The 22,331-nt window shown below is 43.2% G+C and overlaps 1 protein-coding gene across 6 annotated transcripts; it reads left to right on the forward strand.

Annotated features, from left to right (window-relative positions):
• Nucleotides 1-48: 48 nt before the first annotated feature.
• NFYB (nuclear transcription factor Y subunit beta) lies at nt 49-18,176 on the forward strand. Of its 6 annotated transcripts, XM_029954752.1 has the most exons (9): nt 218-1,829; nt 1,907-1,993; nt 7,133-7,263; nt 8,719-8,848; nt 10,193-10,323; nt 12,556-12,753; nt 13,992-14,073; nt 15,421-15,500; nt 16,389-18,176. In XM_029954752.1, exons 4-9 carry the CDS (start codon nt 8,719-8,721, stop codon nt 16,419-16,421), a joined length of 654 nt encoding a protein of 217 aa, XP_029810612.1. In that variant the 5' UTR covers nt 218-1,829; nt 1,907-1,993; nt 7,133-7,263; the 3' UTR covers nt 16,422-18,176. The 6 variants fall into 6 exon arrangements, with proteins under 6 accessions (XP_029810611.1, XP_029810612.1, XP_029810609.1 ...); XM_029954751.1 differs by lacking the exons at nt 218-1,829; nt 7,133-7,263 and adding an exon at nt 49-172 and having other exon boundaries at nt 1,922-1,993; XM_029954749.1 differs by lacking the exon at nt 7,133-7,263 and having other exon boundaries at nt 219-1,829.
• The last annotated feature ends 4,155 nt before the right edge of the window (nt 18,177-22,331 follow it).

Genomic DNA, 22,331 nt, shown 5'->3' on the forward strand with positions numbered 1-22,331 from the left:
GGACTGACAGTCGGCCGCGCCGGGCGGTGGGGCCCGGGCCGGCCCGCGCACCTTCGTGGGCAGGAAGCGAGGTCCCCGGGAGGAAGGAGTGGATTTGGTTTCCCCGCAGTCTGGCTTACACGTAAAGAATGCAGCCATCTGGCGGCTTGCGGCCCCTGGACTTACCCCGAAGGTGGGAAGGAAGCCTTTCGGATTGGACTAAGGTTTTAATCTTCGGGTGGGAGGCGGGGAGGATCTGCCGGGCCTGAGGAGCAGTAGTCTCCGAGAACAAAGAATTAGAGAGCACCCACAAGTCGTAATCTTGCCCAAAGTACTGTAACAAGGTAATTTAGACAAGGTTAGCTAGCAGACGGCCTTAAAAAAAATTAGCATCCCACTAGCCCGCATGGACTCCACGGTGCCCTGGTTCTGCCCCGAATCACTGGGGGAGGTTTGGGCTTTTTTGTATGGAAAGTAATCGACAAAATAAAGTGATAAGATACACTGATCGATATAAGTGGCACTAATAAATAGGGGTTTTATTTGTAAAGTATTGAAAGTTTAACCAGAATTCCTTAAAAGGCAATTATTCTTTCCCCGCACTGCTCCTGTAGCTTAATTTAAGGATTCTATTGATGCAAAAGTCTGGTTGTTGATGCCAAAGAATGGAGGGTGGAGGAAGGGTCTGCTGCTTTTCTTGGATACAAATTTGCATTTCTTCAAACATTAAACAGATGTACGCACTCCCTTGAGCTTTCACATATATCATAACCTGCCTTTAGGAAAATATATACCATAGGAGGTGACAGTGTTTATCTTATTGAATCTAAATATATACTGAGTCAAGTATTTGGGGGAGTGTGATGAGGTGTGTCCCCAGCACCCCCCCCCCCAAGCAAAATACATATATATATAGCTCCATTATTTTAAGTGTTCCGAGGATTTTCTTTTTTCAAAGACCCCTTAAAAAAACGCTTCTAGCTACAAGGAAGGAATCTCGGGGCAGTTTTGGGGTTAGAAAGAGGACAATATTTAAGAAGAAATTAGACGTTGCTTTTAAGATTATAGCGGGGGAGACAATGTCATCCAGTCTTTGCTGCCTGGACTGACATTTAAAGAATTCAACTCAGTGGCTACAATTTTTTCTTCTGTTTACTAGATTTCATGCTTGAATGCATATCATTATTTTCACTTCCTTTAAAATTAACACTGAAAGGATATGTTTTTGTTTTGCCCTTCCCCCCCCAATTTTAATTGCTTCATTTGAAAAAAGGAAAAGAACAAATAGGAAATGGAGGTTGTAACACTGTAATTGATACCAATTTATTCAGCTATTTATGCCTTACAGTGAAAATGAAGTGCTATTCAGATGCAATTTTCATCCAAAATGGTGGTGCTTTAAAATGATAAATAAAGGTCTTAATTGATCATGTTCCATGTATGTTTTCTGGGCAGCATGTTTCTTCTTTTCAGTATAATTTGAGGTGTTTAATTTAAAAGCATTGTATTCGGAGATATTTTTCTCCCCTTCTGCGTTTTTGGACTCTTAAATCTCACTCTGAAATATTCAGAAGATAGATCATAACCGCAAAATTAAGTTGGGGTATTTGTGTCTTGAGTGTTAATATTTTTGAATGATTTAGATGTGTACATTTTGGTCTCTAGCATATAGTCTGGAGTGTTGTGATGAATATTTATGATGCACATGACAAGATTCAGGGTTATGTTGGAAAAGCAGTTCCTCCCTGCCATGGAAGTAACTTTTTTTTGCAAAGTCTCTGAAAGATACCTGCCAACTTAAGACACCTTTATTGGACGCCTGCTTCTTTGCACTCTATTGAATAAGAAGAGTAGGTGAAACTATACATGCGTTTTAAACTTTTACTGGGAAGGAAGCCTGTAGGCTGTATGTCATTACTTCTAATAGATGTTCATCTTCCAGGTTGAAATTGGGCGAAGATTGGACACCTTGTAGACAGGCGTTCCTGAACACCACTGACAGTACTTCGTGACAGTAAGTACTTTTTACCTTTTTGGCTGTTGATTAGATTTGAACGGTAATTAGCTGGACACAAAATCATAATGTATATTGGAAGTCCCAGGTAGGATGAGTGTCTTTCACTCTAAGCAGACAGTACCTCTACTCATTGCTGTCGCCTCCTTCTTTTTAGTGACTTGCATGTATTGTTCCCTGTGGGCCCCTCAGGGCTGTAGAGGCTTCAAGATGAAACGCTTGTCCCAGCTCTTAAGAGGCTGCTTTGCTGGAAGGGCTTGAATGGAACTGGATGCTGAGAGGACATTAAGCAGGGAAGGGAAAATGCTGGTTCTAAGGGCCGCACAGGTGACCAGACAGTGGTGGGGTCGGGCTGGGGAGCCGGGAATGCCGGGACTGAGCGGAGTCTGGGCAGGTGGAGAGTTTCACCAAAAGCAAAAGCCTGAAGGCAGAGATGAGTAACTTGTGTTTAGGGGGTGGGGAGTAGATCCGCGTGGTCCAAGGGGGATCTCCTAGGATAATCTAGCGCGAGATACCACATCTGTGATGCCAGGCCTGTCACAACTTCCTTGAGCCGTGACATGCCTCACTCCTCAAATAAAAGAGCTGTACCTGCTCATCCTTAAGTAAGGCACATTCTAGCACTAAGATTTTTATCAGCCCTGAAGAGAGAGTTGGAAACAAGTTTACTGGGGGATCCACTCATGTCAAGCCATGAAAAACTAGGTTTGGATTTGCTGCTGAAGGCTTTTAAAACCATGGCAGGTCAGGAGCTATAGAAACAGTGTTTTAGTGGCATGGGTCTTACAACAGTATGTCCCCAGGTACGTTGGGTAGTAGTCCAGTGGCAACAGAAGAAGGAAGGGCATATCCACAAAACTTACAGAAAGAGGTAACAGTGTAGGTGGAACTTGGAGGAGACTGAAGAACGGAAGGTGTGGTGGATGTGATTAGCCTGGAGTGTGGGGTCCAAGTCATTGGAAAGGAGATCAGGGAGCCCTTGTCCACTGCCTCGCTGCAGGACACGGGGCGGGGGGGTTTCCTTTTCCAAACTCCGAAGCTGGCAGCGATGGGCTGTCAGACGGGTCCGCAGGCACGGCCCGCTGAGGGGGCAGGCAGGGTATGCGGGAGACTTAGGATTTCTAAGCATAGAAGGGATATTTAACGACTTCGCGAAGGGAGCACGGGAAGAGAGAAAACATAACCTGGGCTGAAAGTGACAACTGGGGGACAAAGGAACCAGCAGGGAGAAGAGAGATCCCTGGGTTATGTGCGGGGTCCGCAGCGGCCAGCCAGCACTGCGCACAGCAGGGCAATAGGATGAAGGCAGGACTATTGGCAACTTTTTGTTTTAAGTGTTTTTTTTAGAGAGAGGGGGTGGGGGAGGGGCAGAGAGAGGGAGAGAGAATCCCAAGCAGGCTCCGCCCTGACCTGAGCTGAAATCTGAGTCATCAGTCGCCTCACCCACCCAGCCACCCAGGCGCCCCTGATGACTGGCACATTGTAAGAGCAGTTCAGCATGGTGGTGGGATGGGGACGCACCTGTCGGGGGGTTTAGACACGGAGAGGTGCATGAGGACCGTCAGGGAGAGTGCTGGCTGGACAAGGGCATGGAGCGGAATTACGTGTACGGGCCACGTGGACGTGTGTGTGTGTTCAGTGGGGGAGACTAAGCGTGTTTAAGAAAGAGTGAAGAGGCCGGTCCAGGACTGAAGGTCCATTCGAGGTGAGGAATCTTTTTGTCATTTCTGATCCTCAAAGAGATAAAAAGGTCTTGGTCCAGAGGACAGGTGAAAGGACTTGTGTGGGAGAGAAAACCATGCCTAGAAAGAATGGTGAGAGCCGTCTTCAAAGGGACAAAAATAACACTAGGTTATGTTTGTCGAGTTCTTAGTCCGTATCATGCATTTTGCTGAGTATTTTTTACATAATAACTTCACTTCTCATAGCAACTCCGTTGTGGTTTTTTTTTTTTTGATGTTTGTTTATTGTTGAGACAGAGAGAAACAGCGCATGAATGGGGGAGGGGCAGAGAGGGAGGGAGACACAGAACCTGAAGCAAGCTCTAGGCTCTGAGCTAGCTGTCAGCACAGAGCCCGATGCGGGGCTCAAACCCACGAACCGTGAGATCATGACCTGAGCTGAAGCCAGACGCTCAACCGACTGAGCCACCCAGGCGCCCTTGCCACTCGGTTTACACCATGTGCAAGTGGAAACACGAAGAGGATAGTTAGGTGAAGACAGTGAGCGAGCGGGGAAGCCCAGCCCCAAACCCAGTGGTCTGTCCTGATTCCAAACCCAAACGCGGGTGCACACCTTGCCTCTCACAGATACTGTGCTACTTGAGAAGCACCTTTGGCGGCTTTAATGCATGAGGTCAGTGGACCCAGAATTTCGAGGGCAGAGAAAAGATGTCGGCTGATGGACTTTGGGAAAAAGCAGCAGGAACAACTGGCATCTGAGCCTCTGGATTTAACTCCCATTTACTGCACTGCCATGGGCAAGTCATTAGCCTTATATGACCTCAATTTCCTCCTCTGTTTCATGGGGTTGTGAACACCGCATGAGACATTTAGAAAGTGTTCAGTAACTGTGAAACATATTAAGGAGGGAACTGTTCCCTGCATTTGTGCTAATTGTTAATGTAAGCCCTGCTGTACCACAAAATTATAGAATGAAAATGTATTAGCCAGCTGACTATTTCACATAATAATCTAGAGAACAATATCAGTTCAACCAAGTAATTAGAATAGTCAATTAAATTAATGGGAGGGGAGGGGCGCCTGCGTGTCTCAGTCGGTTAAATGTGGTCGACTGTCTCAAGTCATGATCTCACAGTTCTTGGGATGGAGCCCTGCTCTGGGCTCTGTGCTGACAGTGCGGAGCCTGCTTAGGATTCTCTCTCCCGCCTCTATATTTGCGCCCCCCCACTCGTGCACACGCGTGCATGCACACTCGCTCTCTCCTTCAAATAAATAAACATTAAGAAAACTTGATGGGATTGAACTACTCTTTGTCTCTACTTATCAGTTCTTTTGGGTCTAATGATTCGTCATTTTGCCCATCGCCGTGTCCCGCTCCTGCATGCGCTTCCTCGTCATCGTCCTCGTAAAGCCCAGCACTAGCCTGTCTGTTCCTACAGCACCTACCGCGCCACGACTGCACGTGTGGTGCTGCCGCACAGTCGTGGTCACCAGCCACGGCGCGGCGCGTCTCCTTGCCAGCTCTCCTGTCCCCCCGCCCTCGCCACTGCCTGTCCCCCGTGGCCGGCACCCTGGGGCATCCTCTCTGGCCTCCCCCCAGTCACGTTCAGCCCCTCGCCAGGTCGGTGGAGCGGACCTTCTCAGGGCTCTTCCTTCTGCTCCCCTTGGGCTCTGGTGCTGTCGCCTGGGACCAGCTCTGGGGAAGGCTCAGGAAGGCCTGGCGCCGTGTCTGACTGCAGCCTGAGGGTCCTGAGTGGTCCTCCGCCCCCGTCCTTGCTCCCCTGGCGACAGCCAGATCAGTGATGCTGGAGAAAGAAGTCTGATTTGCACAACTGCTAAAACCCCACTCTGATGAGCTCCGACCCCCAGGTGCTGCTTGCTCCAGCCCCGACTAGCTCCTTCCGCTCACCAGGGCTACATTTTGTGTTTGCTTTGCCTGGAACATTCTTTTCCCGTTTTTCCTTGCCTAACTGATTTCTGTCTTTCAGTCTCCGTTGAAATTTCATTTCCCGTGACCGCTCCCTTGACTGCCCTGACTCGCGCGGTCCCCCTTTGCAGCAGGCTCTCCAAGCATGTAACACAACACCTTTGTTTTCCTCAGCGTTTGGCACCAGCAGTTAGTTAATTGTAATTATTTAGTAGCTATAAATAACATTCACTGAGGACCGCCACCATGCTGTGCTGAGTCTTTCCACACTACGTGTTGTCTCATCCCCCCTGCTCAAGGTCTCATGGCAAGTAAGGAGGAAGGAATTCACACCAGGCGATAGGCTTCCAGAGCCTGTGCCCTGGAAGTATTAATAGACTACATTCCCCGGCCCTTCCCCCGCCACTAGTTTACGTAATATTTGCCTTCTCTGCAAGATGAGGACAGAGATCGTGTGTGCGCTGTTGACGGCTCCGTCACCAGCACATGGCACGGACCTGATAAGTACCACGTGCGTGCTTGGTAAATATTTGTTAGCTGGCTTACTGAAAAACTACAGTCTATTGTGTATATTTTTGTACAAAGTTCAGACCTTGAAAAGGCCTTTGGGATGATCTAACAAAGTTTCCCTGCCTCCTTCCCCCGTTCATATTATATATATGAGTGGCTAGCATAAGCATCGGAGATGAGGCTAATGTGTTGAATGTAAGGTCCTGAGTTGCCTTGGGGCTTCAAGGAAAGGGACACTTATTTGGGGCTTCGAAGTGGGGTGTTATCAGAAAGATTTCAGGAGGATGGGAGAACATTGAGATTAAAGTGTGGGGCAGGATTTTCATGGTCGGAAGATAGAGGAGAGGAAGACAGAGGTGTGGTGAAATGACAGAAAAGCTAAGTCTTGCAGACCCACATTCACAGCGGAGCTGGCGATGGACCACTCCCCCTCAGGGTGGATGGGACCCGCCACCTCCTGCGAACACCACGCCAGACACAGCCCCGTAGCAGGTCCCCTTCATTTCATCCTGACAACTCTGAAACACTTTGAGAAGTATTTCTTAGAAGACTGCAGTTTAGAGCTAATGCTGTGAATCCAAATGATAATCTTGCTGCTAATCCAGTGCATGAGAAGATAATGTGGTTTAAGCTTTATGCCTTTAATATTCTTTAAGATTAAAAAATGTGTATTTATGAACTAATCTCTCAGATTCCACCCCCAAAGATGTTTTTCCAGTTGTAGATTCTGAAACAGCCACTTCAGTTCTTTCTCCTGACCCTTGATCTCCGTTGATGTCCCGTAGGGCATTGGAAAAACTAGTCAATTCATAGATCTCCTCACTGTCTTTATGGCTAATACATCCATCACTATATCTATTAAAGGTCACTCCCTTAGTATCTTGTTAGCATTTTAGAATTAAAACGGCATTTTATTTTTGTATAATGTTTCACATTATATTAGCTGTTTAATATGGGGAAAGTGATATTATTTCCATTTCGTATAGAAGTACATTTAATGCTACCCATTGCTTTTTTAAGGATCAGTTGAAGAGTCAGAATCAGAGCTCACTGCCTGTTGTTTACCACTTCTTAGAAGCCACTAAGAAGTATCATCAATAAACAGGGTACCCTTGACACCTACTGATAGGTACTTCCACAGATTACTAAAGGTAGGTGAGTTCTGTTTTCTAGCCCCTTAGAAAATTATATAAATTATGGAAATGTATATCTACAATCAAATTAGGTACCATAGTCCACAGATGCATCAAAGAAATGCCATGTTTTGGAAGACATGGAAACTAGCCTGGTTGCTGAAAATCTAGCAGAGATGGAAAAGATGACATGTTGGACAGGGGCTTAAATAGTGCGGTCAGAACATGAAGTCCTGGGCCTCGATAAACCTTGAGGATCAAGCGTCTCTTTTCGATTGGTCCAAAAGCATGTATAGATTGTATTTTTTGCTACACTTTTTATTCAGGCAATGCATTTAAAATTTTTCTACCCACACATAGCCAGTCCCTTACTGTATTGAATAGTATTATTTGCAAAGCAGAAAGAAAGATTTCCAGGATTTGCTGTGTTGGTGGAATGGAATGGAGACCGTTCAGGGCTTATAGTGCAGTTTTCTCTAGATTTTCCCTCTTAGAATTCTTTTAGCTCTGAGCAAACTTACTTAACCAGGCTTCTCTGAAAACAAAGTCACTTGCGTTCTCAATCTGATCTGTGGTTATGGTTTTACTGTCTTTATTTATTTACTTAAGTGGTTTATTTATTTTTGAGAGAGAGAGAGAGACAGCGCGAGCAGGGGAGGATCAGAGCAAGAGTGAAACACAGAATCTGAAGACAGGCTCCAGGCTCTGAGTCGTCAGCACAGAGCCCGACCCCACAAACTGAGATCATGACTGAGCCGCCCAGGCGCCCCGGTTTTACTGTCCTTATGTGCAAGTTGTCCAATCTCCATGATCCCTCCTTTTCTTTTTCTTTAAAGGATCTAACGTTTGAGGGCGGGAGAAACTGTTGACTAGTCTTAGAGATGCTAGGCTCGTTCAAAACATGGGTGCGCTTTCGGGTGGCAGGGGTACAGATCTGTGCAAGAGGCCATCTGCTTCCTGTACCAGACAGCAGTGTGAACCGAGATGCTGTCCCTTGAGCTGCGGCGGGCCAGCAGAGGGAGTTCGCGGCAGGAGCAAAGGGCTTTGTATGGGGCTAACGGGCTTTCTGTTAGCAGGAGAGCTGACAGTGACGGACGCGGGGCACTTGTAGGGGACGCTGAGCTGAACCTGGCCTTGCTTTTCGTTCCAGGGCTAAGCTAGGCTGTAAGTCAGGGTTGTCTGCACTATACATGAGGCTTATGTAATTGAAAAGAAAGAGGTGTGTGTTGTAGATTCATTTCCTTGTTTTGTTCCTCCGTGGATCTTACGCTTACGGAGGGTGGATAGGGGAATCCTGAATCATTGGGAAATTCTCCAGAGGTTTCCAAATGAAGAACTTGAAATGTTTTCTTCTACTGAGCCTATGGCCTCAAAAACTAACTGACCCATCTTATGACTCATGAGCATTGACTCTTTAGGTTTTTTTAAGACCAGTGTTACTGAAGAATCCTGCACACCTGTGTTTCCTCGTAGATGGACGGCGACAGTGCCACGACAGACACTTCCCAGCTGGGCATCTCTGCGGACTACATTGGGGGAGGCCACTATGTGATACAGCCCCACGACGGTAGGAAAGCCAGGAGCAGAGCACTGAGCGGCAGAAGTAACCTAGTGAAATTATATTCCTGTCATGTCCTGGGTTACTCTGGTCTTTACGGGAAAATTAGCAATCTTGTGTCAGAGGTCAGTGATGGTCAAAGCTGATGTGCCATGCTATTTTTACTAGACATAATTTTCAAAAGAATGAGGAGTTCTAGAAAAGAATTCTATAAAAGTATGCCTTTTAAACACTGGTACAGTTTCTTTAAAAATTTGTCACCGATGACCTATTTAAGTACCGAGTATGGCACATTCTTTTTCAGTTGATACAGTAAGAAGTTCTTTAGAGGGTGCGTTGCCAGCGATTATATTTCTGGTACTTACGAACAGACTTATTTTTGTTTTTCCTTCAGTATGAAGTTTGAAGTTTGGCAGGCTCCTAGGGTGGCAGTGTCATGTTGGCCCGTGAGGGACAGTTTACTTCTGTGGCATTCTGATGTGTAAGATTAAAACCACTAAGATGTGTTTTTTTAGAAGGCAATTGGGGGTGGGTGAGAAGTGACCTCATCCAAAGACAGACACCCATAAAAACGTAACTTGAATCAGCTTAAGTGCCTTTCTTTTTTAATCCACAGAAAGAGTGGGAAGTTTACTTACAAGGCACTGCCTTTTATGCCTAAATACATTTTATGCCTAAATAAAGCTTCACTTCTATCTAAATCTATATAATTTGAGAATTCACTTTTTGTAAGAACGTTGGATCAGTGCTGTAACTTTGTTCAACAACTTAATATTAATCTAATGGGATCAGGAATATTCAAGTCCACTTTTTCCATTCCGTATAAACTTGGCTTTGGATAAACATACAAGTAACCATCTAACCTAGCAATATGAAAGGAACCCTAGGTCATAGCCTGTACGCTTTCTAGCTAAGTTGTGGAATAAATATATCTGAGTTCCCCTTCCATGGAAGATGCTGCACCAAGTTCTAGGAAGCACACAGAGCTGATCCCTGGCCTCAGGTAGCAGACCTCTAACAGGGAGGACGAGAAATAAAAAGAATTATAAAATGTGTCAGAGAAGACACGGAGCAACCCTGTGATATTTTGTGAAAGGACAGATCACTTCCGAAGGTGCTGTGGAAGTGTTTTTGAGCATCTTGGAGAACAGGTAGGTAAGCTTTTAGTAGGCAGAGTTGAGGATAAAAGTATTTGAGGCAGTAGGTTTGAAAGTAAGGAATAGACTCGGTTATGGCTTTGAGAAGACTGTGAAAAGCACTGCCGTCCTACTCCCTAAAAACGGCTGGGAAAGGAACCAGGGGGTTCTGAGTTTAGACTGTCAGGTCGTCATCTTCTCTGTGTTGACGTAAAGATTATGAGAAACCTTAAACCTGTTGTTATTTTTTTAGATACGGAGGACAGCATGAATGATCATGAAGACACAAATGGTTCAAAAGAAAGTTTCAGAGAACAAGATATATATCTTCCCATTGCAAACGTAGCAAGGATAATGAAAAATGCCATACCTCAAACGGGAAAGGTAATTCAGGGGAGACACTCTCCCGGGAGAGGGGAGTGGAAACCACATGAGTATGTAGTTCCTGTGCGGGGTCCGCTGTTGGCTTCAGGCCTTAGTCTCTCAGCTGTGTGCCCTTCGTTACTGAACAGAATTCCCTTTTCAGTTCCCGTGGCCCCCGGTGCATCCCCGCCGCCCCCACAGACAAAATAGAATGAAGAATCTTTTAAATATATCAGGTTTGGGCATATGGAGTTGTAACTTCTATAACATTGCAGCAAAATTGGGTCATTTTTTTTTTTTCAAGATTTTATTTTTAAGTAATCTCTACACCCAGCATGGGGCTCAGACCCAACAACCTCAAGATCAAGAGTCGCATGCTCCACCAACGAAGCCAGCCAGGTGCCCCGAAATTGGGTCATTTTGGAATGACATGGAAAAATCCCTACATTTGGAAGCAACTATTTTTTATATAATCACAAATATTAACATACATTTGGATTTAACTGGCAGGACTTTTTTAAGTGGTTCTGTCTTGAGACAAATAATCATAGACTTATTCTGAACAGTTTTAAAACACTCATTGTCACTCTACTCGTCACTTGGTCTTAATTAAAATCCACTTTTTATCTTATTTTATATAACGTAATAAACTTTCTTTGTAGCTTACAAAATACTTGTGAAAGTAATAAAGGTCACAAATATATTATTAAAATACATTGCTAAGGGGGTCCCTGGGTCGCTCATTCGATTGAGCATCTGACTCTTGATTTCAGCTCAGCTCATGATCTTGTGGTTTGTGAATTTGAGCCCCGCGCTGGGCCGGGCCCTGATGGCATGGAGCCTGCTTGGGATTCTCTCTCCCTCCCGCTCCCCTGCTTGCATGCTCGCTCTCCAATGAATTAACTTTAAAAAAAAAAAACGCATTGCTGAGCCTAGAAGTTCCAGTGTGAGAGGTGCTCCTTATGCTGTAAGGGGAAATAAATCACCAACGCAGACTGTTGTTGAAATAGGCTAAGGCCGCACTCCCTCAGCCCCCGGCCCCATGCAGCTAGTGAGCACTTGAAATATGGCTGGTCTGAATTAAGATGTGCTGTAAATATGAAACCTGCTTCAGATTGTGACGGCTTCGTACGAAAGGAAGAATAAAAGTATTCCCATTTGGAAATGGATTCTGTGTTTAAATGTTAGGTAATAATTTGGATTTGTTGGGTTAAATAAAATATCAAAATAATTTCACCTGTGTTATTTTTATTTAAAAAAATTTTTTTAAATGTTTATTTACTTTTGAGAGAGGAAGAGACAGAGCACAAGCAGGGGAGGGGCAGAGAGAGAGGGAGACACAGAATCCGAAGCAGGCTCCAGGCTCTGAGCTGCCAGCACAGAGCCCGACTCGGGGCTCGAACCCACAAACTGTGAGATCAGGACCTGAGCCGAATTCGACACTTGACTCACTGAGTCACCCAGGCGCCCCTCACCTGTGTTTTCACACTTAGCTACCAGAAAGCCTCAAGTTCCGTACCCAGCTGGCAGTCTCGTCCTTGCCTGACTGCAGGTGCGCTGCTCTTGTCTACTTTTCGCCAGGATGTAACGGAGGCCTGGAGACACAGCACAGTTCAGCAGGGATTTCTGTTGTTCCTGTGAGAAGTGCCTTTGGAATTGTAGGATGTAATTCATTAGAGTTTGACTTTGAAACCCCGCACCCTTAAAGGAATCCTTGCTTTTATGATGAGGTAGTGGGTGTGCTCCTTTTTTGTGGGTTTTTTAATAAACTCAAAGCCTGTCCCCGACACTCTGTATCTTCAGTAGTAAAAATGTCACCAAAGGTCACTATTGTAAGCCTTACATGAAATCCGTGTTTTGTCTTTGTGAGATTTTCCCACATCCTTATTTGCAGAAATGCGAGGGCAGAGAAGTGACCCCTGAGCCTGCAGCGTGCTGATACACAGGAGACTGATCTTCTGGGGGCACCTGGGTCGCAGGTGTCCGTCTTTATGGGACACCCAGTGGTCGCTTTTACACCTAAAGTATATCTGTTTTCCGTGAATAGTTGTCACATGTGAGTTTCTGTTCTCCAAAGGTTGGAATTTTGATAGTACACAATTTGTCAACATTATTAGCATGTATTTCAAAGATTAAGTGTCAACAGTCATAAACTGAAATTTATATTCTTCTGAATAGCCTTTTATTTTTGCAGGTTGTTAGGAAGGGGATGATTATATTCCCTGCAAATTTACCTGTGGTGTTTCTTTACAGATCGCAAAAGATGCCAAAGAATGTGTTCAAGAATGTGTGAGTGAGTTCATCAGCTTTATAACATCGGAAGCAAGTGAAAGATGCCATCAAGAGAAACGGAAGACAATCAATGGAGAAGATATCCTCTTTGCCATGTCCACCTTAGGCTTTGACAGTTACGTCGAACCTCTGAAATTATACCTTCAGAAGTTCAGAGAGGTAAGCGTCTCCTATTGTGCTTTTAAGGAACTGAGATGTACTATTTAACTTTTTAAATGTTTCATTCACCAGAAGTATATACTCGCTTATGTTACTGTATTTAAAAAGTAAGTCCTTTCTTTTTTCCTCTATGACTACTGACACCATCGATACGTAATGATTAGGAGCATGGACTCTGGAATCCAGCCACCTGGAGGCTGATTCCAAGTTCCACCACATGTGACCTCTGTGACCCTGGGCAGATTATTTAAATAGGTCAGGCCTTGGTTTCCTGGCCTGCGAAGTGAGGTTAGGAATAGTGCCTACCCGACGGAGTTATTGAGAGAACTAATAGTCTGTGTACAGCACTTAGCTTGGCAGATCATGAGCACTCAGTGGGAACACATGCTGTGATTACAATTAATTTAAAAGAGGGAGCTTGGGGCCTTTTGGGTAAGAAAAACAGAACTATAACTGTCCCTTTTTTTGGTTGAATTCTTCTGCCTTTCCTATTGGGTTTATCTTTGCCCGTGGTATGAATTTTGTGGAAAGAAATTGAGACCACCATATATTTATTTCCGCACTACAACTTGGGTGTCATATTCACATTGCTTTCAGAATACTTCCTTAGTGGCTTTAATGTTAGAATCCCATTAAATTAGTGATAGTGAATCATTGAATGATTAAAGTAGGAAGAGAATGTATTAAATTCTTCACGGTACTTTTCCAAATCTTCTGCATCATAGAACCTTAGAAGTGATGGAAACTTAAGAGCTCTTTGGTACTGTAATTTTGATTTAGGAATTTGAAACTTTAAACTTGCTATTATAGTACTGTACTGCCCAGTTGGCAGAGAGCTATGTATCTGTCTGTCTGTCTGTCTATCTAAATGATAACTTGGATCATTTATAGTAGATTTATGAGCTGAATATTTATAGTGTTTTTCAACAGACTACTTCCTCTGTAAATAGACTTCTATTTTCCTTTTGATGTAGTGTGGAATTAGAATGATTTTATTTTTACCCATAAATATTTTAGACTTTCTAGGTCATTCCTAACGCTGTCTTGGGATGATTACTGCTTATATAAAAAGTTCGCATTTTGAAGGGCCTTTTTGTATGTAATTACCCAGAAGTGTTAATACTCAGTGCAGTGTTTGTAATAATAGAAACTCCTAATTTTAGGAAACAAGCATTCTCATCTAGAAAACAGTGTCTTTTGAATGCCAGTGATTACTTTTCCCATTTGCCCTTCCCCAGGCTATGAAAGGAGAGAAAGGAATCGGTGGAGCAGTCACGACTACAGACGGATTAAGTGAAGAGCTTGCAGAGGAGGCATTTAGTAAGCAGGGTTATGATACGTTTGTGCGGCTGAATTTCTTCCTAGAGGCCCCGTAGTTCGTTAGCAGGGGTTAGTACTAACTGTGGGGGCCCTTGGGACCGTAGCCCCAAGGATCCGGAGACAGCACTACTTCGACTAGCTGTTTAGTTCATGCCCTGATATTTGAGGTCAGTGAGGGATGAGTAGAGAAATGGAAACTCTGCAGACGTAATAATCTTTCACCCATATTTCTGATTTCAGTAGCTTTGCGGTAAGATTCACGTGAGATAGGACTATTGAGAATTGTAGTTTGTAATATAAAATCTGTGGTTTAAATAAATTTGAACTGATGGATTTTTTAAAAAAAGATCTGAATAAGGGCACCCGGCTGGCTCAGCAGAATGTGCAACTCTTAACCTTGAGGTTGGGAGTTTGAGCCCCATGTTGGGTGTGTAGATTACTTTAAAATAAAAGATTTGGGTGAGGAGGTGCCTGGGTGGCTTAGTCAGTTAAGCGTCCATAACTTTGGCTAAGGTCACAATCTCATGGTCCGTGAATTGGAACCCCGCGTTGGCCTCTGTGCTGACAGCTCAGGGCCCGAAGCCTGCTTCAGATTCTGTGTCTCCCTCTCTCTCTGCCCCTCTTTCTCTTGCTCTCTGAAAAATAAATACACATTAAAATTTTAAAAAATAAAGAAGTCTTTAGAAAAAACTCTGAATGTTGTCGTAAAAGGGGGAAATAAGAGGTCTCGTATAAAATGGATAGGCATGTATTTTCTTTTTGTGGCTGCTCAGGTTAATGTAAGTGGGGCTCCCCGTCAGGCCTCATGCTGGAGATCTACTTGGGAATTAGAATCTCCGTCCAGGCTCTCTGCAGACTTGTACACATGGGCAGTTATCTCAAGTACATTTAATTTAATTTTTAGTTTATTTATTTTGAGAGAGTGGGGGAGGGGCAGAGAGAGAGAGAGAAAGAGAATGAATGAATGAATGAATGAATGAATGAATGAATGAATGAATGAATCCCAAGCTGGCTCCATGCTGCCGGTACAGGGCCCAATGCGGGGCTCAAATTCACCAAGTGCAAGATCATGACCTGAGCCTAAATCAAGAGTTGGACACTTAACTGACTGAGCCACCCAGGCGCCCCAGCTCAAGGATGTTTTAGAGAAATGAAGATTCAGAAAATCGAAAACTCCAATAGGAAAAATGTACTTTTTAGGGAGCTTTTTCTAAAATGCGAAATCTGGGAGTTCACGATTTTGTCCAAGGTTACATTGATTATCAGTGGCAGAATTGTAACGAGACATTAATGGCACGACCTGAGGCTGTAATTCTTTTCCTGCGTTAACTTTTGTTTGTCTTCCAGCTAACCAGTTACCAGCTGGCTTAATAACCGCAGATGGTCAACAGCAAAATGTTATGGTTTATACAACGTCATATCAGCAGGTAAACTACGATGTTCTTTGTATTTTTAATTATTTTTAAAAATTGATCGTACCCATTGATTTTTATCGCAGGTAGTTACTTTCACCACATTACAGGTGACCCTTGAACAACTCGGGTTTGAACTGCACTGGTCCACTTACTTATTATGTTTGTTTGTTTTTTGACATAGAGAGAGAGAGGGAAGACTGCGTGCAAGCAGGGGAGGGGCAGATAGGGAGAGAGAATCTCGAGAAGGTTCTGCACTGTCAGCACTGAGCCCAACATGGGGCTCGAACTATAAACTACGAGATCATGACCTGAGCCAAAATCCGGAGTCAAACACTTAACCAACTGAGCCACCTAGTCACCCCTAAACTACTCCACTAAGATGCAGATTTTTTACATTGTTAATGACATTTCCTTTTCTCTGAATTTGTTGTAAGAATATAGCATATAATACATATAACATATAAAATATGTGTTAATTGATTTTATGTTAACGGTAAGTCTCTGTTCGATGGTAGGCTGTTACATTTTGGGGGCAGTCAGACGTTATATGAGGATTTTCAACTGTGCAGAGGTCGGTGCCCCTAACCCCTGTGCTACTCAAGGATCAACTGTGTTATTATTATTAAGGACCTGATAAAGAAGGTTGTGAAAAAACTCCTTTCTCAAAATATATCATTGTGTATTCTCTCACAGATTAAAACACGTACACACATATTCATCTCTGCCTAGATATCTAGAGAGATGCATTAAGAAATTACTGAAGTAGCTCCCTTGGGTAGAGAGAATGGAGATTTGAGAGTGGGAAGTAGATTTGTTTTTCATTGTCTTTAAATGTTTATAATATGTTGTTTGAAAAACATTTTTTTTAAGTTCTGCCCCGTTTACATTTTCTAATCTTAGATTTCTGGTGTTCAACAAATTCAGTTTTCATGATCTGAAGACGTGGTGAACGGGGAGTGGAGAGAAGCGAGTGTACGATTCGATCGGAGCAGAGACATTAGGAGGACATGACTGGGGACGATGTCTCTTTGTATATTAAATAGCTGTAATGTAGCTTCCTGATGCCTGACTAACTGAGGTGTTAATTCTGACTTGAGAATCTTTTTCATGAATGATTTTAAAGAAAAATTTGGATTTTAAAGGTATTAAAATATTTTTGTTTTGTACGAGAGTTTGTCGCTCTGTATGACTCCTGTATGCGTTGTATATTGCAGTTTATTACTGTCAGAGATTTGTAGACAGTTTCTTATTTTCATATTGAATCATGTTACTTTTGTAATTCAAGTAAGCAGCTGGGTTAATTCATGATGTTTGCCCTTTTAATAAAATATAAGGGTAGAGTTCATTTTGAATGCAAGTTGCCTTTATTATAAATTTGAGTTTGTCTTGGTTATATAATATCTTGCATGGTAACCTAGCTAGATTTTTAGCATTTGCCATATTTATTAAAATTAATTTTTTGTAAAACATTCATCGCTTAAGCAGCACCATTTTTTTAAAAATGGAATTGAGTAATTACGTGAATGCGGAAGCGAGGACTGTCTGCCCAGTTAAGCGTGGCGCCCTGTGACAGTGCGCACGGACACTGTTCCTTGTGCCTGTTTAGGTGGGTTAGTGTATTGGAGCTTTTGTTCGGACTCAGTTTGCTTTTGAGCTATGTTATGATGAATGTTGGAGTTCATTTAAGACTAAGGTAGTCCTAGTGCCCTCGAAATGGTGCCCCTTTCATGTTTATATGATTTTTCCAAAGCATATCTTCAAATACTTCCTCTTCCAGAAGAGGAATTTTATAGGCAGATGGTAAATGTCCTCGTTTTACATTTTTAATTGAGACGTCAAGTTTCCTGTTACACTCTGGGGCCAGGAAGCATCAGACATCCCCATGTGCACCCAGACCTCGTTCCGCCTGGGTGCGTGGATGCGGTGAAGAAGGGCGAGTGAGGCGGGCGGATGGACCGACGGCCGCTGTGAAACAAGCCCCGGCTCCGCCTCCGTCTTGATCTTTGCAATAAACTAAACTTAGTTTAACTTTGTGTAATTTAGTCGTACGTGCTCGAGCTGTTCCTTTTTTCAAGTGAGGATTTGTATTTTCTCCCTTTTGTCGGTAAGAAACTGTTTCGTTTTGTTTACAATCAACAATTGCTATTGTATAGTTTGCCTGAGAGGCAGTGGGAACGTCATCTGGGAAGGACACTCACGTTGGTAAGACGGACGCAGTTTCAGACGCAGGCTGAGCAGCAGGCTGAACGGAAGCGCGGACTCTGCCGGGAGGCGTGGGGGGCACAGCGGGCTGGCCTGAGGTCGACAGCTCGCTCCCCCGCTCCTGTTTAGGAAGTCATCTTCATCACAGAAAATTCGAACAGGCGAAAACGAGAGGGGCGCTGAGCAACAGCAACTATCATCCTATGCCGCCGCAACCGATGTTAATATTTTGGTAAATATCATTTGTCCTTTTACTTTGCTAAATATGTATATTTTTATAAAAATGGGCTCATACTTGCATACTGTTTTGTAATCTGCTTTTTTCACTTAACAATATATTGTAAACATCTTTCCCAGGTCATTACAGTCCTTTATTTTTATTCATCTATTATTCTGTTGTATGGCTGAACCATAATTTATTTAATCCTCTATTGGACATTTTGATTATATGCATCTTTTCACAGTTATAAACAACACTTCACTGAATCTTGTGTACATCCATGACTGTTTTCTTAAATTCTTAGATGTAGAATTGCTAGGTCAACAGATACACAATTTAAGGCCTTAGATACTTCTGTATTAATGTGTTTGTGATAGTTTCCATTTGATCCTCTCTAACCGATAAAGCCCTTGGTCTTTGATCATCAGACTCTTTCTCTAAAATTAGTTTAAAGATGACAACTTTAAGACTTGTATCAACACAAACCAAAACAAACGTCTAAATGTAGTGATCGGCTGGTAGTGCTGAAACTGGAGGAAAAATCAGGTCAGCCCCGGGTTGCGCGGAAGAGCCCTGGCCTGCGGGCGCACGTGAGCGGCTCCTTCCGTGCGCGGGAGACGCAGGGTCGGCTTCTTCCCTGGCCCGTGGTGCATTTAACTCAATGTCACGTTTGCTCCCCCTCGAACTTCTTAACTGGATAAGCTCGTACATTAACCTAAGAGTGTTTTCTTTACAACAGTGTAGATACTGATTTTAGGAGGAGGTAAGAGAGAAATGGGCTTCTGGGACTATAGGCGGAAGGACATTAGTGGTCCGCCTTCCCTCATCAGCACCGCAGTGTAACCGACGCGTTAGTCCAGAGACCGCTTGCTTCTGTGACCCTACCAATGTCCTACCTTTGGGCATGCTGCTGTGTTGAGCTCTTTGGGTTTCTTTTCCTCCTAAGTGTTATACCTATGCAGTATTTTCTTCAAAACCCAGCCTTAGTACCTGCTTTCTAGATTGCCTGGGTGAAGGAATGCCAGGTACCTGTAATAATGCCAACTGAACACAGTTATGAGGCCCAGCTAAATGGATTTGTGCAGCAGTATCAAACATGACATGAAAAAATTTTTTTCTACCATTTGCCAAGAATAAGACCTTGAGTAAAGATTTTTTTTTTTATACGTATTTCCTCTTTAGGTTAAGTCATTCTATCAATAATCTAAAACAAGCCCATATTTCTTGCTTTATGTGATAGAATACATTTCTGAGTCACTCACGTGACACTGGGTAAGATCTATACCAAAAGCTAGGCTATCATATATTTTTAGTTTCCCTGAATTAGACAACTTACATAAACTTATGTAATTGTTTATATGTATTGACCTTAAACCCATACTAAGTCCTAGTGTGCTCATGAGTAAAGAAATAGAACAATCCCAACTAATAGTTTTAATTGACGGTTTTGTTTAGAGCTGGAAGTGCTCCCTCCCTTGCTCACGTCCCCGGGGTTAGCTTCCGCTTGGCTTGTGAGGCTCCAGTCATCCTGGTCTCTTGCTCCTCGTGCCAAGTGCCTTTGCCTCGTCTGCTCTCCCCACCTATATGGCCTTAAACACATCTACTTCCCTCTGCCTAGAACATTTTTTCTCTTCCCGTGTCTGGCTAAGTCTCACCCTTCCGATCTTAGCTTAAACTCCATCAGGAAAGCCTTTAAAACTTATTAAACCTTCATATTACTCACCAAACACAGAAAATGTCACCACCCCAAACTGAGTAGGTTTGTACACGGCCTATTGTTGGCTGCTACAGCCCCTTAGGCATTTCCTTCAAGACTATGCTTTTTATACCTGATTTTAAGGGTTTTTAAAACCATAAAGCAGAATCTTCAAACCATGGGCCCCAGACAGCATTGGGATGGATGCGTTTCTCCGGCTGTGGGCCATCACCGTTCAAGAGGTAAGCTTGCCTAACAACACGGTGTCCCTGACCTGCGCCGGAGACGGTTTCCTTCTGCACCGCGCAGTAGATTGATAGCTGTGCAAGGCAACGTATTGTAAAAACTCCATTGCCAAGGTTAATGCCAGGAGCATGCCAAGTAACCGCAGTAAAATACTGGCTCTGTCTGTAGAAACCTAATGGGCATGTACTAGTTTTAGGGGTGGGAATTACGAGGTGATAGGTAATTCCTCCATCTTTCACAAAAATACAGAAGATTTCAATAGACTGCGTACACTGTTGGCGCTTGCAGGTATAATTTAGCTCTTCCTTGAGTGTCCTCCACGTTAGGCTCTGTGCTGAGCATGGAGCCTGGGTGAGATTCTCAATCTCTCCCTCTCTCCCTCTCCCCTGCTCCCCTACTCATGCTTTCTCACTAAAAACAAGAAAACCAAAACAAATATTAGATAAAATGTTTAAAATATGTCACGGCACTGACATGAAAGTAAGGCAAAACTCCACAAAAATTAAGTGAAAACAGGAAAGCTGTGAGGTAAGCCAGCACCAAAGCCTACTTTTTCCCAAGAGCTCTGTTGAATTCTGGAGACCATGAACTAATGGCGGGCAGGGGACACTGGGCAGGAAACCTAAGGCTCACCTAGGCTGGAGTCTGGTAGGACTCCACGGAGAAATGGGCAGCAAGGAACCTTGCCTGTCTCAGTTTTGTGCAGGTGGGGGGGGGCCGGAAATAACGACTACCCCCTCAAATTCATAATCACAGGCCAGCACTCAAGGTTTGGATCCGAAATTATAGAACCTGCAAGCGGGTACTGTAAAGTGCTCTCAGGGATGCCTGGGCAGCGCGGCTGGTTGAATGTCCCGCTTTTGATTTTGGCACAGTTGGTGAGGTCAAGCCCTGCACTGGGCTGTGCACTCACAGCGGAGGGCCTGCTCGGGGCTCTCTCCCCGTCTCTCTGCCCCCGTCCCCAGCTCTCTTTCCCCCTCTCAAAATAAATAAATAAACATAAAGTGCTCTCAGGTTGGTAGTCCCTGGGTATCTGGCAGAGCAAACATACTCCCTTAAAGGTCTCAATTTTAGTCTATACGTCAAATAATCCTTATTTTCCACCAAAAGTAAGTTTAAAGGAAAATGGTACCATAAGTAAGAAAAAAAACCACACCTTATACAACAGACAATAGAATCACCCACGAAGACTCTTAATATTGGTACCAACACATGAAAATTGATATGTAAAGGAATAGAAGCATGGAAAAAATGAATAGGGAGCAAAATAATACACAGAGAACAAACGATTTATAAGCCATATAGAACTCATAAGAAAAAAAAATAACTGAAAAATTAAAAAAATAACAACAAATGGAGGAGGGGAGAAAATAGGAAAATGGAAGATGAAAAGGCAAGAAGTGGGGAGTTGACAAATAAAAGAGATATTTATGATGAGGACTTAGAAATAAATCCAACTTAGATTTGTAATCACTATAGATATAAATGTACTTAACTACCCAGTTAAAAAGGAAGATTTTCTTTGGTCTTATCTTTGCATTGTCTCCCTGCAAACTCAAAATATAAGGCCAAAGAAAGAAAACTAACCAAAATATTGCTACAGTAACAACAACGACAGAAGGCAATGAGCATTTATAGATGTAAGAGTCACTACATAATTATAAAAGGTTTAATTCACCAAGGAAGATCCAAAAATTCAAAATTACTATGCATTTAATAATAAAGCCAAAAGAATAAGCAAACACAACTTCATGAGAACTTGAGAAATCTAGTAATCATAATGAGATCTTGAGACTCTCGCGTAGATAAATCAAGTATAAAGTACAGCAGTACAGAGAAGCTCTGGACCGCAAGGTTGATCTAACGGACTCCATACTCAACAACAGGGGGATGCACGTTCTTTCCAAGGATACATGGAGCATCTATGAAAACTGGTCACATAAATTATACAGCTAGTCTCAAATTTCAGAAAATTAAAATACTGTAGCTCATATTCTCTGGTAAAATATTAGAAATAAAGATTAAGACAACCGTAACCCGCCCTTAGCAATCAGGAATCTACTTTTAAAATAACAATGAATTACATATTCAAACCTCTGGGTTAATCAAATGAAAAGGCACAAAATAAACTACTAGGAATGAAAATGGGTCATAACTATAGATGCCCTGGAAACTAAAAACACAAATATGGATTACCTCCTATCAAAAAAATTAATGAAATGGAGAAATGTTAGAAACATTTATTAAACTTAATGAAATGGACTCAAGAATGATGTAAAACCCTAATATTCCTATGATCTGTAAAGAAATGGAAGCAATAGTTAAAAGTCAACGACCAAATTTTTTTTTAAAGTTTATTTATTTTTCGAGAGAGAGCACACACAGAAGTGGGAGAGGGGCAGAGAAGGGGTCAGACGGGGCCGTACTGACAGTGGAGAGTGCAATGTGGGGCTTGAACTCACGAACCATGAGATTGTGA

Source organism: Suricata suricatta, chromosome 10, assembly GCF_006229205.1.
Source record: "Suricata suricatta isolate VVHF042 chromosome 10, meerkat_22Aug2017_6uvM2_HiC, whole genome shotgun sequence".
Classification (NCBI taxonomy): Eukaryota; Metazoa; Chordata; class Mammalia; order Carnivora; family Herpestidae; genus Suricata; species Suricata suricatta.

What these genes read in the sequence shown, in the direction of transcription:
- NFYB (XM_029954751.1), top strand. Translation starts at nt 8,719, where the DNA reads ATGGACGGCGACAGTGCCACGACAGACACTTCCCAGCTGGGCATCTCT. An exon ending in CAGAGCACTGAGCGGCAGAA is followed by an intron (nt 8,849 to 10,192) that starts GTAACCTAGTGA and finishes TTATTTTTTTAG; the next exon opens with ATACGGAGGACAGCATGAAT. An exon ending in ACCTTCAGAAGTTCAGAGAG is followed by an intron (nt 12,754 to 13,991) that starts GTAAGCGTCTCC and finishes GCCCTTCCCCAG; the next exon opens with GCTATGAAAGGAGAGAAAGG.